At 38.2% G+C, this 13048-nt stretch overlaps 1 protein-coding gene across 1 annotated transcript; it reads left to right on the top strand.

The window, feature by feature from the left end:
• Nucleotides 1-11483: 11483 nt before the first annotated feature.
• On the top strand, nt 11484-12260 carry LOC115226949. Its single transcript, XM_029797907.2, has 3 exons — nt 11484-11760; nt 11828-11958; nt 11989-12260. Exons 1-3 carry the CDS (start codon nt 11484-11486, stop codon nt 12088-12090), a joined length of 510 nt encoding a protein of 169 aa, XP_029653767.1. The 3' UTR covers nt 12091-12260.
• Nucleotides 12261-13048: the final 788 nt, after the last annotated feature.

Consider the following 13048-nt stretch of genomic DNA (forward strand, 5'->3'; position numbering starts at 1 on the left):
ATTGAATAAAAATATCTCTTGTCATCCAGGCATTTTTGGAAGATGAGTACATAGCACCATAATCCTCAGGGTTAAAATTTCTGAAACATCTGGGATTTTTAAATTTCCCGATTATTAAAGGATCAAATTTTTGGCCTGAATAACTGCAGCAAAAGAGCAAAGAAATTTTTTCCTTATTTATTTTAGACCCTGACGCTTTTTTATTTTTTTGTACGAATGATTTTTTTGGGTCTTTTTTTATAAAAAGACAAGTTTCATCAATGTTAAAGATATTATTTTTTCCAATTCCATCACGATTACATGAGTTTTTTTCGCCGCTAAGGATTTTGAATTTGAGTTCATGTCTTTTTTTAAAATTCATTGACCAACCATTCGATGCTTTAAAGCTTGTAATGTTCAATTTACCCGGAATTTTCAAACCTTAAAACAATGTGAAAAAAACTAAAATTACCTATTTTTTTGATAAGAGGACCTGAAGGAATATTTTGGAGCCGTAATTGTTGAAAAACGTCGAGAACTTTACTATCCAATGTTTTAAAAATATCGTCAGTTTTTGTTTCAGTCCGAAAATTTGGAATAATGTTCCCACAGGTTATTTGCGGCGTAATCGTTTTTTTTATTCGAGCAATTGTGCCAATGATCGTTTCATATTTTTGAGCAAGTACTCTGTGTGAATGACTTTTTAGTTGTCTAGCAATTTCAACCTTTTTCTCGTAACTGAGACCCATAATTATTATTATTATTATTTAAAGACCAATACGGGCAAGCCAGTTAATTATAGTTAATCCCGTGATCGCCGATCCAAACGAGGGAGATCCTTCTGAAAGGTTCAATCCTTCCCGCAAGATCGGCCTGAGACGACGATGTCCCAGGGTCTGAGAAGCTAAGAGTCTTTTTTCGGAAGGCATTAAGTGCCTCCTGAGCGTTGCCATATCCGAAGGAATTTCCAACTGACATGGTGGACCCCGTAACGCCACGCTAAGCCCGGAAGGTAAGAGATCCCCATTTCCAACTGTGTCGTGCCAGAAGTACTCGTTGCCTCACAGGCAGGGGAACGATAACGAGAATTTGCCCCAGGATGAAAACTGTCCTCCTTCGGAATCGAACTCACGACCATCCAAATCCATTATCCATAGCTTAGTCTTCAGCCAAGGGGGCTAATGATTTAGCGTGGAGTTTTTTTTAATCCAAATTAATTAATTTTTTTAATGACTAGAAATAAACAATAATAATAAATTTTGTTTCAAATCGAGGTTTTCATTTAAAAGGAATTATTTATTCTAGGCAGAGATCCTACAAAGTGTTCCAAAAACTGAGGTTGTTCCAAAAACTGAGGTGTTCCAGCCCCGAGGTCTGTTCCAAATCGAGGTCGGACTGTACCTGCTTTTTAAATCTTCTATCGCTTCATTTGTAAAGTCAGATTGGGAGGAAACAGCGATTTAGGGTTCAGTACTTTTACTTGTAGGGGGATATAAATAGGATGCGTGTAAATTTGGAGGAATGTAAGGTTGACTCTGATCAAAAAAGTAATAATCAACTAAAGAGATTCCAAGATCGATTTCTAGAAAGAAAAAAAGTCAGCCAAATCTAACTAGCAAATCCGAAAATTAAATGAAAAACCCAGCTTTTAATGAAGTTTTTTTCTACTGTCTCTGAACTAAATCTTTTGTTTAACTAACTATGATCGCTTAAAGATTACTGTTTATAAATAGCTCGTGCCATTTGTAAATAGCGATTAGCGACATGAAACTGATAAAAAAAGGATGGATATTTGCAGAAAGAAAATAATTTGCAGAAATAGGGTGTAATTGAGAGCTTTAATCAAACATTGACACGGGGTATGGAAAAATTGATAAATAATAAAAATTGGAAACATTTTTTAGACAAAGTTACGTTTTTATAATACGACACATCACTCGGCGATAAATGAGACTTTCTTCGAAAAGTATAGAGATATTTCTAGAATTAAACGTGCCATTTGTGAAATATTAGGTTATAATCTCACTTATAAGTTAGATGAAAATAACGAGGCCTCGTTTGTAGTAGATGAACTTGATGGAAAATATACGATGTATTTTTTAGAAACGAATGATAAAATTTTTGATTTTACTCCTCTAGAAATGAATTCATTTTATTTTAAAAGAATGAATAAAAAGATGGGAGTACACAAGTCAAAATATGATTTTGGATTAAGAAATGAGGTATAATTGAATAAAAACAGTTTAGGTTAGAATTTTAAAAGATTGTGGGGACGAATCTTTCATTGAAACTACACAGATTTGAATTCCCATATGAAGAAAAGGGAAAAATAAAAAAATATATAATGTTAATAACAGATTAATGGGAGAAACTACACATTAAATGAAAAATTTCAAATTTTATCTATAGAAAAAAGTGATGAGACTATTAAGGAAATATGGATTTTTCTACAATAAGATATGAATGATTATCCTTTGGTAGCTTCTTTTTACCCGGAAATGATTGATTAGCTGTAATTTCAATGAAAATGATTAATGGATTCTGATTAATATAATGTAAATACAAGGAAAGAGTATTCTTTGAGCATTCTTTGAGCATTCTTTGTACCTAAAACAAAGAGTTGTAACAGCCTATTAAAAAGGTAAAAAAAATAAGGAGAGATTTTTAAACTGTTGACATTACCAGAAAGTACTGCTTGGTATATTATTACTCCATGAAAACAACACGGAACTTTTATGAATTTCTGTAGATTGGTCCTCAGAAAAGTTTCTGTTCATAGCGTCAAAAACCAACATGCATGTAACAACAACAAAATAAAAATGATATTTGAATTCAGTAAAAGAAGGTTGGACTTCTTCTTGTGGTGAGGTGAGTGAGCGAAATATAATGAAAGAAGAAGACTCCAAGACGATGGAAACTCTTCGGATAGTTGGGAGGGATCCCTCTATCTGTTATGGGTGTAATAAGATCAACACCAGGAAATGTGGCGTTTACTGTTCAATGTGTAATAAATTCTGGCATATTAGCTGCGCGCACCTTACCAAAGCCGCAGTGAAATTACTCCGGCGCTGGAGCTGCCACTGTTGTATGGCTTTACTCGGAATCGCGGCTTCGCAGCATCAGTCTCCTTCGCTTCATGAACCCAAATCAGAACACTATATTCTCAAAATTTCCAACTTACGGAAATCTAAGAAGATACCATTACGTATCCCTAAACAGGCTCGGATCTCAGCGGCAAACTGCTTGTGCGATCTTATCACTGATGCGCTAAGCTCCGGGGGGGACCATTCTTGGATCCGTCTCCTCTCTTTTGCACCTTTTGTGTTTGGACAAGCAATTGATGGTTCAGTACAAAAGAAGAGTCTCTCGGCTGCCATTAAGTCGAACTCTGCGAGATTGGATGTCTCATGGATTGATTTCGATTGTGAAGCGACCAATTACCAAACGTGCATCACGGAAAAATCCCCCCAGTGGTTCAAAATCCAAGTTAGTCGTAAACTCATGGATGGCGACATCCGTGCGGCAGTTCGGGTCCTTTCGTCCGCTGATTCACTTGCTGAATCTACTGCCGAGACTTTGGAACACCTCAAAAACAAACATCCGATGCCCCCAGATGACTTACGGGAGTTTCCCACACGAGACAATGCAATTATACTGTCAATTTCTGAGGATGAAATTTTGGAAGGGATTAAATCTTTCAGACCGAGTAGCAGTGGGGGATTTGATGGTCTCCGGCCGAGTCATATAAAGGACATGATTTCCCGATTGACTATAAAGACTGGAATCCGCCTGATCAAGTGTATTACCAAGCTTGTCGAACGGATTGTCAATGCTGGGATTTCAGGCTTTGCAAGGGATCTACTTTTCTGTTCACACCTTATTGCTTTCCGAAAGAACGATGGTGGAGTCCGCCCCATTGCAGTCGGTAATGTCTTCCGGAGGCTCGCATGCAAAATTGCAGCCCGAAGAGTCTGTCCCCGTGTTGCCGCTGAATTATCTCCAGTCCAACTGGGAGTTGGTGTTTCCAACGGATGTGAAGCTGCTGTCCACGCGACAAGAGCTTTTTTTTCACCTGACACAAGACATTCCCCAAATTCCTTTGCGGTGAAGCTGGATATCTCAAACGCGTTCAACAGTCTGAGAAGGGACTGTATGCTGGAATCGTGCTCGCAGCGTACCCCAGAGATCATGTCTGGCTCACCTTGCTTACGGGTCCGAAAGTTCGCTTGTCTTTGACAAACACATTGTAAACTTTAATTAATTATGATAACAATAAAAGAGTTATTCTGCATGAACAGGCTGAAAAATAAATGTGATTTTCACTTGACTTTAGGAACTTGTTCATTTTTTGGAAGTCGTTGTGTAATACAACTGGTAGTGTCATCCTTGGTCGACCACGAAAGCATTCCCTCTCAAACATGAAATAATCCTCCATCGCCAGATTAGCTGGGGCAGCGAAATTTACACGCAGAATATGGCCATACAGTTTTCATTTGACGTCCAGGATAGAGGCCTATATGTGCATTTGTTGTAAATTCCAGCATTTGAAATTCTGGCAGGCCAGTGCATTACAAATAAAATCCCTAGCTGTTTTTTGTAAAACGCACTAAAAGCCGTTGATTTCACACTTATACAGGCACAAGTGTCAACATTTAATACTATTATCGACTTTAAAAATACATTTTACATACGTATCCGTAGATTGACATCGAATTCTTTCAGCCATCCCTTTTTGAGTGTTTTATTGCTACTTCAGAAGTGTTGTCCTTTGAGTGTACTTTTTTAGCTCTTGAACTTTAAGCGTGCAAGTCTAAAACATCATATCGATGTGGAAATCAATCAAATGAGAATTTTTGAAAATAGTGGCCAGAAAAAATCAGCATGCAAAAAAAATTGAAAATAGTGGCCAGTAACAGAAATTTGCAAGTAACTGAATTTTTCGTATAAAATTTTATTTTTTGTAAAAAAGTGGCGACTAACCAGGGTTTGACTGTATTTATTTGCAACGATATGTTTTGTATAAAAAATATTTTTTGAATTTAAATAATTTACGTGACTAATTTGATTTTTTCTTTTTGATGAATACAATATTTTATTTAAATTAGTCACCGTAGTTAATAAGGTAGGGGAAGTTTAATTTGAATTAGTCACCGTACGGATGGACAGGCAATTTCCACCTAATATCGCGAGCAAAATCCATTGGAAAAGCCAGCTCGACTGTCGTGACTTCTGTCTTGAACAGGAATATTGTAGACTTGTCAGGACGTTTTTGATCTAGCGTATAAATGATACATTATTAGATAATAGATTTAAAAGCAGAATTTGGGTTGGTCTTCGGTTGGATTAGACTCATTTTACAAATTTTGTTAGAACAGACCATTAAAAAATAATCGATAATAAAAGTATCATTAGAAATTAAAAAAGTATTCTTTTTTGAGAAGCCAATTATTATTGCATACTCGCAACGGGAAGGAATTCGTCTATCGATTAGCAATTTTTTAACGATAATTCGTGTCGGTGTTTAATGGCAACGGCTTTTTGTCAACCTGGGCTAACAAAAAACCGGGCACAATTAATAAAAATATATAAATGACATTTTAATCTTGCCCTATTGATTATTCTTGGTATAAAAAATTATTTTTAAAATTTTTAGTGAAATGTTTAATTTTTTTTTTTTTTTTTTTTATTAAGAAAGAAACTAATTAACTAAGTAATTTTACTAACTAAGTCCAGAGCCTTCGAAGTGAGCAGAAGGCGGCACTCCACGCACCTCCTCCCCTTCTTCCTCCTCTTCTCTGGCACTGTAGACCTTCGAGAAGGTGCATTCCAGCGCCTCTTGCTGACTAAACGTCAGGAAAGGGCTGGATCGGCGAGCATCAAACGAGACACTCTCCAGAGTCCTCTTAAGAACAGTTGACTGTATATAAGCCTGTAGAGACTTATCTACATCCAACTGTCTTAAGTACCGCTTGTGGTATTTGGTGACCAGTCCATCCCATGTCATCACACACGGGATGACATGGACTTTGCACTGGTGCATCAGTCCTAGCTCGTTTGCAAGGAGGTCATACTTCCTCCTTTTCCACTTCCACTTCCACTATCTGCAAACGGTCTAGGCACGTGATGCCCACCTCCACGATAACAATCTCCCCGGTGACCTTATCGTGGACCACAATGTCGGGTCTGTTGTGCTGGACAACAATCGAGGTGCGTATGGGGGTATTTACCTTAATGCACACCCGCGAGTTCTCACACACCGATTGAACTCGATGGGTTCGCAACTTCTGGACCGCCTCAAGCCGTACTTATTGCAGAGCAAAAGATGGAGGGACCTCACCACCTCGTTATGCCTCCATGTGTAATCATGGTAAAGCATACTCCCACTTCGTGGCTAAATGGTCAACGGTCATTGCCTTACTCTTACAGTGGTTACACTGTTTCCGTTGACCATTAAAAAAGTTTCTATCCTGCAAATATGAGAACAACCCTTCTGATCGGGGAGAGTTATTCCATATTTCAGCCACGTAGATGACGACGATACGTCAATGTGCGGGTTGTCCAGGCTGCTAAAGAGAGTTTGTGAAGGACTTTTAAGTTGATCTTTTTAATTAAAGACTCCTTTTGAAGTTTGATCAACTCCTTCACATTAACTTGGGTAGCACCTAGACCATACTTAGCCGACACATAGCCTTTTATGGTCCCTAGGTGTGTACCACGCGCTTTTTCAGCAGCAAGGATGGCAGCCTTCCTTTGGGATGCACTCGACCCACTCCACAAGGTGTCGTGCATCTTAGTAAGAATTCGCTCACTCACTTAAGTGTACTCAGTCCACGTCCTAGCTGCCCGCGAGACAAGTACAATCTCTCCTTATTGCTTGCCAACACGTGGACATGATTCTCTCGGTACTCTTCGGACAATAAGGTCCATTTCATCGTACTCACTCGGCTCGAATTCGATCAGGCCAACGTAGTAGTTTAGCAATGAGATGGCATACTCGTTCAAGGCATGAAATAAGTTCCGTGCATTAAGCCGAGTCTTACATAACATTGCCGCTCTACTACGCACACCCTCCACTACACACTTTCTCGTTTCGGGTGTGATTAATGAGGCTGGACTCTCAACCAACCAAGATACTTATATCCTTGGTGTTCCTCCAATACTTTGACTAGGTCACCACACACAGGGGTGTTAGTCGCCGACTTGTTGTAGTTGAGCTCCAACCCCACGGCCTTCATGAAACCTTTCAGGACTTTACCCATTGAGTGAAGGATCTCTGAAGACCGAGCGAACAGCTTAATGTCGTCTATGAACATGAGATGGTTGGTGCTAAAACACCCTCCTTCATGTTCGATCGACATTTGTTCGAATTGGGCAGTGAGGACTCTACTCAGCGGTTCTAGGCAGAGGACGAACAGCAGCGGAGACATGCTGTCGCCCTGTAATATGCCCCTCTCTAGTTTCACCTCGCCTATATCGCATTTGTTGTAATTTAGATGGACGTTCCACCTGTCCATCACAGTTGCAACAAATTTGATAAACCACATTGGCAACTTAAGCCTTCGCAGACACTCAACGAGGTAGGCATGATCAACCGAGTCATATGCCTTCTTCACATCCACCCACATTGACACTAGTGAGTTTCCGTGGGCTCTCGCGAGGCATTTGTTGATCAGTGCCTGCTCCTTAGCTCCCTGGCAATCCCGCCGAGTACCTAACTGGTTCTCGGACAGAATCCCATTCACCTCCACGAAATTTCTGACCTCAGTAGCCACCACCTTAGTCATCAACTTGTACAGGTTGGGCATACAGGTTATCGGACGATAATCTGTCGGAGCGGAAGGGTTATCTACTTTAGGGATCAAATAAGTGACCCCAGTACATAACCACTCTGGAATCGAGCCAGGGTCTAGTGTAAACTGTTCGATTGCTCGACACATGCAATCATGGATAGGTTTGCAATTTTTAATAAAGAAATTATACACTTTATCGACCCCAGGTGTCTTCCAGTCAGAGAGACGGGTTACTGCTTCATCGAACTTCTTGCGGATGTCAGGGACACCACAAGACTCGGTCATCAAGGGAGCATCGGGTCCACAAAACGGAAACGACACACCCTTGCGAGGACGTGCTTTCCACATACTCCCCCATGTGTCAAGCATTTCGGCCTTTTGCTGGGTACCCTCCTTCGTCTCTCCGTGCAACCGACGATAGAACGACCTGCGATTAAATTCAAACAGGTTGTTCTCCCGCCTGCGCTGACATCGAGACTCATGAGTTGAGAGCTTCTTCTGATAAACGAGAATCAGCTCCTCCCTCTCTGCCCGGACACGCCTCAACTCGTTGAGGTCCCATTTGGCAGCTCGTTCCCGACGAAGTAAAGTACGCACCAAGGGGGGAGTCTTGCCCTTGACCCCATTGCTCACATTCAAAATGTGCCCAGTCAGCGCTTCCAGCTCGGCTTTCCTTGCGGCTACTTTTGCGGCAATGTTTTCTCTCCATCTACTCTTTGGGGCAGGCCTCTGAGTGATTTCATCATAGGTTGTCTGTGCCGAGTACAAATAGAGAGAAATCTCGTCCATTGTCTCCGGAGGCTCACGCACGATCGCGTAAGCTATGGCACGATTGATGCAACCCATCACGTCACTTCTGAGTTGCCACCGAGGTATCTTTCGGGTCACTCTGCGGTCCGCAAGGGGGACAACACGATTCGCAGAGATATGCCTACTAAATATCTCCTTAACCTGCAAGAGTAGCGATAACTCACTACTCTGGTGCTCGTGTTGTTCAGAACACGAGGGGCATCCTGACGGCGTAACCGCAGCGGCAGTCCTCCCCCGCGAGCCAGGAGGAGGGGTCTTGGCCAGCTTCTTCAGTGCATCTAACGATAGGTTCGAGCTAAAGCGTCGATTGAAACACTGAAGCAGGGTAGGCCACCCATTTCTGGGCATCCTGGAAGCTCTTCCCAACACTTGGGAAAGGGCGGATTTAACCCAGTCCTCCCGGGTCGTGCACTCGATCCCTTCTGCAATGGCAAAGACGATGTTCTTGCCATCGGACGTCTGTCTCTCCGATGCGGTTGTCCATCCTGCTCTAGGTATATTATTATTAATAATATTGTTAGTTTCTTGTTGTCCAGGTAGAGCACACATCGAGATAGTAGCACGTTGCATAACAGACTTGAAATGTTTAATTAGAAATTAAAAAATGTAAATACAGTAAACTCTTTCGAATCCGCCATTTTTGGTTCCTGATCGAAGTTTTTGGAATTCTAGAGGATTTTTTACCAATTTTTTAATTGATATTCCTATTTTTAAAATCGGCGATCCAGTTGTCAGACGGGTGTATGCTGACAATAATAAAAAAACGGAAAAGTACCTTAAATGAGCACATGTTAAAGGAGTATCTGCCACGGGAATGATTGATCTAAAAGCAGAAGATGGTAGTGTGATTGAAGAAAATAGCAGAGACTCAGCGAAGCTACAACTAATCTTATTCTCATTTTTTTGATCAAATATTTATTGTCATAACTTAGAATAAGTAAGTTATAATTTGAAATCATTAGTATTGAACTTATAAGGTCAGATATCTTTCATAATAGTTATTTTTTGAGTGAAAATAGACAAATAATTTGATTTGAATTGATAGTCAGTATAGAAAAATCCATTATACTTGCTAGATTAAGACTTTCATAGTTTTTCGATTTTTGAGTGCGTGACAATATTTACCTAGAAATATGAAAACCCTGTCGTTTTATTTGCATAACCCTGGAAGGTTTCCTCTGCATAAGTATTCGGAAATGCATTATTGCTTTTAAAAACAGTGATTTCACTTGCTCATATTTTTTTAAACGTGTTTTATTTATAATCCTTTGAAATAATTGCAAGTCAATCAGCTCCCATCTGTGTTTTCAATTCTTTATTAATTGTTGATTATTCACGATGACAGTGATCCTTTCAAAAAAATAAAAGGTTACGGATACGGTTATTTAAGATATTTTAATTTCTTTATTATTTTGTTAAAATGAGTTTTCAAAATATAAAAAATTAAAATTGTTGAACCTCGTAAGTTACAAGTTTACTAGCTCGGGAAGGAATGCTCTTCAGTAGTGTTTCTTCGCATAATAATCAATTAAAGAACAAAAATCGTTCCTTTTCATGAATACGTGTATATGAAATTTCCGCGACGTTTAAACACTCTTCATTTTTGAAGTATGCATAGCATGGTATCTCTCCTCTGAGTGTACTTTTTAGCTCTTGAACTTTAACCGTGCGAGTCTAAAACATCATATTAATGTGGAAATCGATCAAATGAAAACTTCATCGAAAAATTTAGCCCCCACCACATTGCATTTTTAGTGCAAATTGATTTTGCTTAATTTCTCTACCGGTGACAAACATTACGGTTGATTCCAATTGGTCGGAATATCTTTACTCTAAAGTACCAAAAGTTGTTTAACAGGGCTTTTTCTTGAATTTTCATTGACCTCTAAATGGCCTTTCCTACTTCAAATCTAACATTATTAAAAGTTTAGTAGAATAAATTCAATTAATTAAACATCCTGGAATCTTTTAAAGTGGGCTTCTTCAACGCCTCTCATTACCGTAATCCGCGGCAACTGTTCCGCAATCCGTGAGGCTGGGAGAGCTCTCTAAACTGCGTAGTTTTAAGCAAACTTTCTCAACTGTCTTTGATTTAACTTCAAATTTGTAAAAAAATAATTAAACACTGTTGATTTCAACACTGAGATATTCTATTTTAGATAAAGATGCTACTAAATATCACAAATTTGGAAGCAAGTTTGCTTCAATAACATCAGCCATATGGATCCAGTGTACTTGTGTAATTTTAATACTTTTCCACCGCTTTTATTGTCCTCAATACTTTTTCTACCCTTCAATATAGGTTTGACATGGGCACTCCTTAATTAACAGTATCTTGATTCTAGTTCTAAATTCGATTGGTAGGCTGTAAATATTTGGGCTCTTTTTCTTTCTTCTTTTATTATTACTATTAATCTATATTTTTGTTTTGACTTCACAGCTACATTTTGAATTGAATATTTGTCATATTTAATTACAAAATTATTAATTGATCTATTTTATCAAATCGGGAGAAGGCTCAAGGACTCGAGAGAGAGCCTCTGGTTCCGCCAGCGCATCGGCCTGGCCATTGTTCGGGGCAACGCACACTGCGTCCTCGCCGCTGGAACTTAACTATTTTCGGTGTTAATTTTCCAAATTCTAGTATTGAAAAAAAAAAAATTTTATCAAATTATTATGTAATACTTATTTCAAAATCTTCATCAGTACACTCGACTAAATTATATTCTACTGAGAATTGTAGTTTTCAAAATTATTCACAACAGAAAAATTTTAATAAATTTGTAATAATAAATTTGTTTTTTAATTTCTTAATAAAATTTATTTATTATTTAAGTGCTGAGATGAAAGAAAGTAATCATCAAAATAACGGCATTAAAAACATTTTTAACAATGTAAAAATAAATGATAAACCATAACCAGGATGAAAGCTCTATCGGACATCGGACTCGTTCAAAAGTCCAAATTAACGAAGGCATGGACGAAATTCTCGATTTACTGAACTATCCGCAAGAACAAGTTTCCAAGTCAAGAACATGGCGCGATCTATTGATTACTGTCAAAACCACAAATAGTTTTTTCTTAAGTAAAAGTTGTTTAGATTTATCCCTCGAAAGCGAAATTGATCCCTGTTCGGTGGAAGAAGTGAATCAAGAAGACTACAACATCGGACCTTTTTCCAGTTGATTTTTAATTGATATTATTTTATATTTAATTTCAAATTCAAGTCTAACAATATATATTTTTAGAAAAAGAACTTCTCAAAATAAACGAGCACCGAAATTCACGTGTTGAAAGAAAAGATCAAATTCAACACTCAGAGCAAAGCCAAATTTTTGAAAATGAGCAATCGTATCTTCTTAAGGTGCAAATGACTATGGTATGTATCCCTACCAATTAAACTCTCCAGTTTGTTCAATTAGTAGTCCAATTATTCATGGTTAGCACAAACACTCCCGATTGCGACACAGACATAATGGCTTCTGAATGTCGTCATATTCTGGTTTCCTAAACCTTGACATGCCAGGACACTCTCTCAAAACATTATCCTGTCAATTGTCCCCAAAGACCACCAAATCTTGATGAAGCCATTAAAATGTTGGATGAAAAGAACATTATCAAACTATTTCCTTCAAAATATGATGAACTATTGTCTGAGGAGGTATTTGGGAGTCTAAAATGTCCCTCAAAAGGATTTAAAAGTTCTTTTCTGCCAATTTGTATTTCCGAGATTCTAAAACTCGGTTAATGTTCAATCACATGGATTTGCTGGCGTCAAGAATGGACGTTTTTCCATTTCCGAGATTATTCATGAGCAAATATCCTGAAATGAGCAATCGACGTCGAGTTTTAAGATATGACGAATTAAAGTATAGGAAATGTATTTATAACGTTAGCCTGTTTGCATATGGTCTTGAAATGTGTCAGACAGGTGGGTGGAAGTATTTGGATGTGAATCGGAATTATCTCACATATTTGAGTCCTGCTTATCTCAAATCATATAATCACAAAATTGGTAAAAAATCAAGAAGTATTCATTTTAATGCAGTCAAGGTTGGTGTAGTACTATACACAGAGTTTTTAGTTTTTAAAAACATATAAAATTCTGCCTCCGAATATCACAGATTGTCAGCTTCCTAATATTCGTATTCCCGAAGTTGACTGTATTTGGAGACTAGACAACATTGAAAAGCCGAATTGGTTGTTTGTTAGATTTTTGTCTCAATTGTATCCCAATAGGCATATACTGTCATTTCGTTGTTCATTTTTGAACATAAACTGAAAACTACTCATCCTAGCAATTTCTCTAGTCATGGAATTTCTAAGTTGTCTAATTTTAAAGAATTGAAACATTACAGGTTTTTGGTAATTTGTAATAAAAAATGATTGTATAGAGGAAACCCAATACTTGCTTGAATGATCTGATTAGACGAGTAGTCGAAAATATTAATTCCAGTGAAATTCGATAT

The sequence above is a fragment of the Octopus sinensis genome, unplaced genomic scaffold, assembly GCF_006345805.1.
Source record: "Octopus sinensis unplaced genomic scaffold, ASM634580v1 Contig00614, whole genome shotgun sequence".
NCBI lineage: Eukaryota > Metazoa > Mollusca > Cephalopoda > Octopoda > Octopodidae > Octopus > Octopus sinensis.

What these genes read in the sequence shown, in the direction of transcription:
- LOC115226949 (XM_029797907.2), top strand. Translation starts at nt 11,484, where the DNA reads ATGATAAACCATAACCAGGATGAAAGCTCTATCGGACATCGGACTCGT. An exon ending in CAACATCGGACCTTTTTCCA is followed by an intron (nt 11,761 to 11,827) that starts GTTGATTTTTAA and finishes ATATATTTTTAG; the next exon opens with AAAAAGAACTTCTCAAAATA. An exon ending in TTAAGGTGCAAATGACTATG is followed by an intron (nt 11,959 to 11,988) that starts GTATGTATCCCT and finishes TAAACTCTCCAG; the next exon opens with TTTGTTCAATTAGTAGTCCA.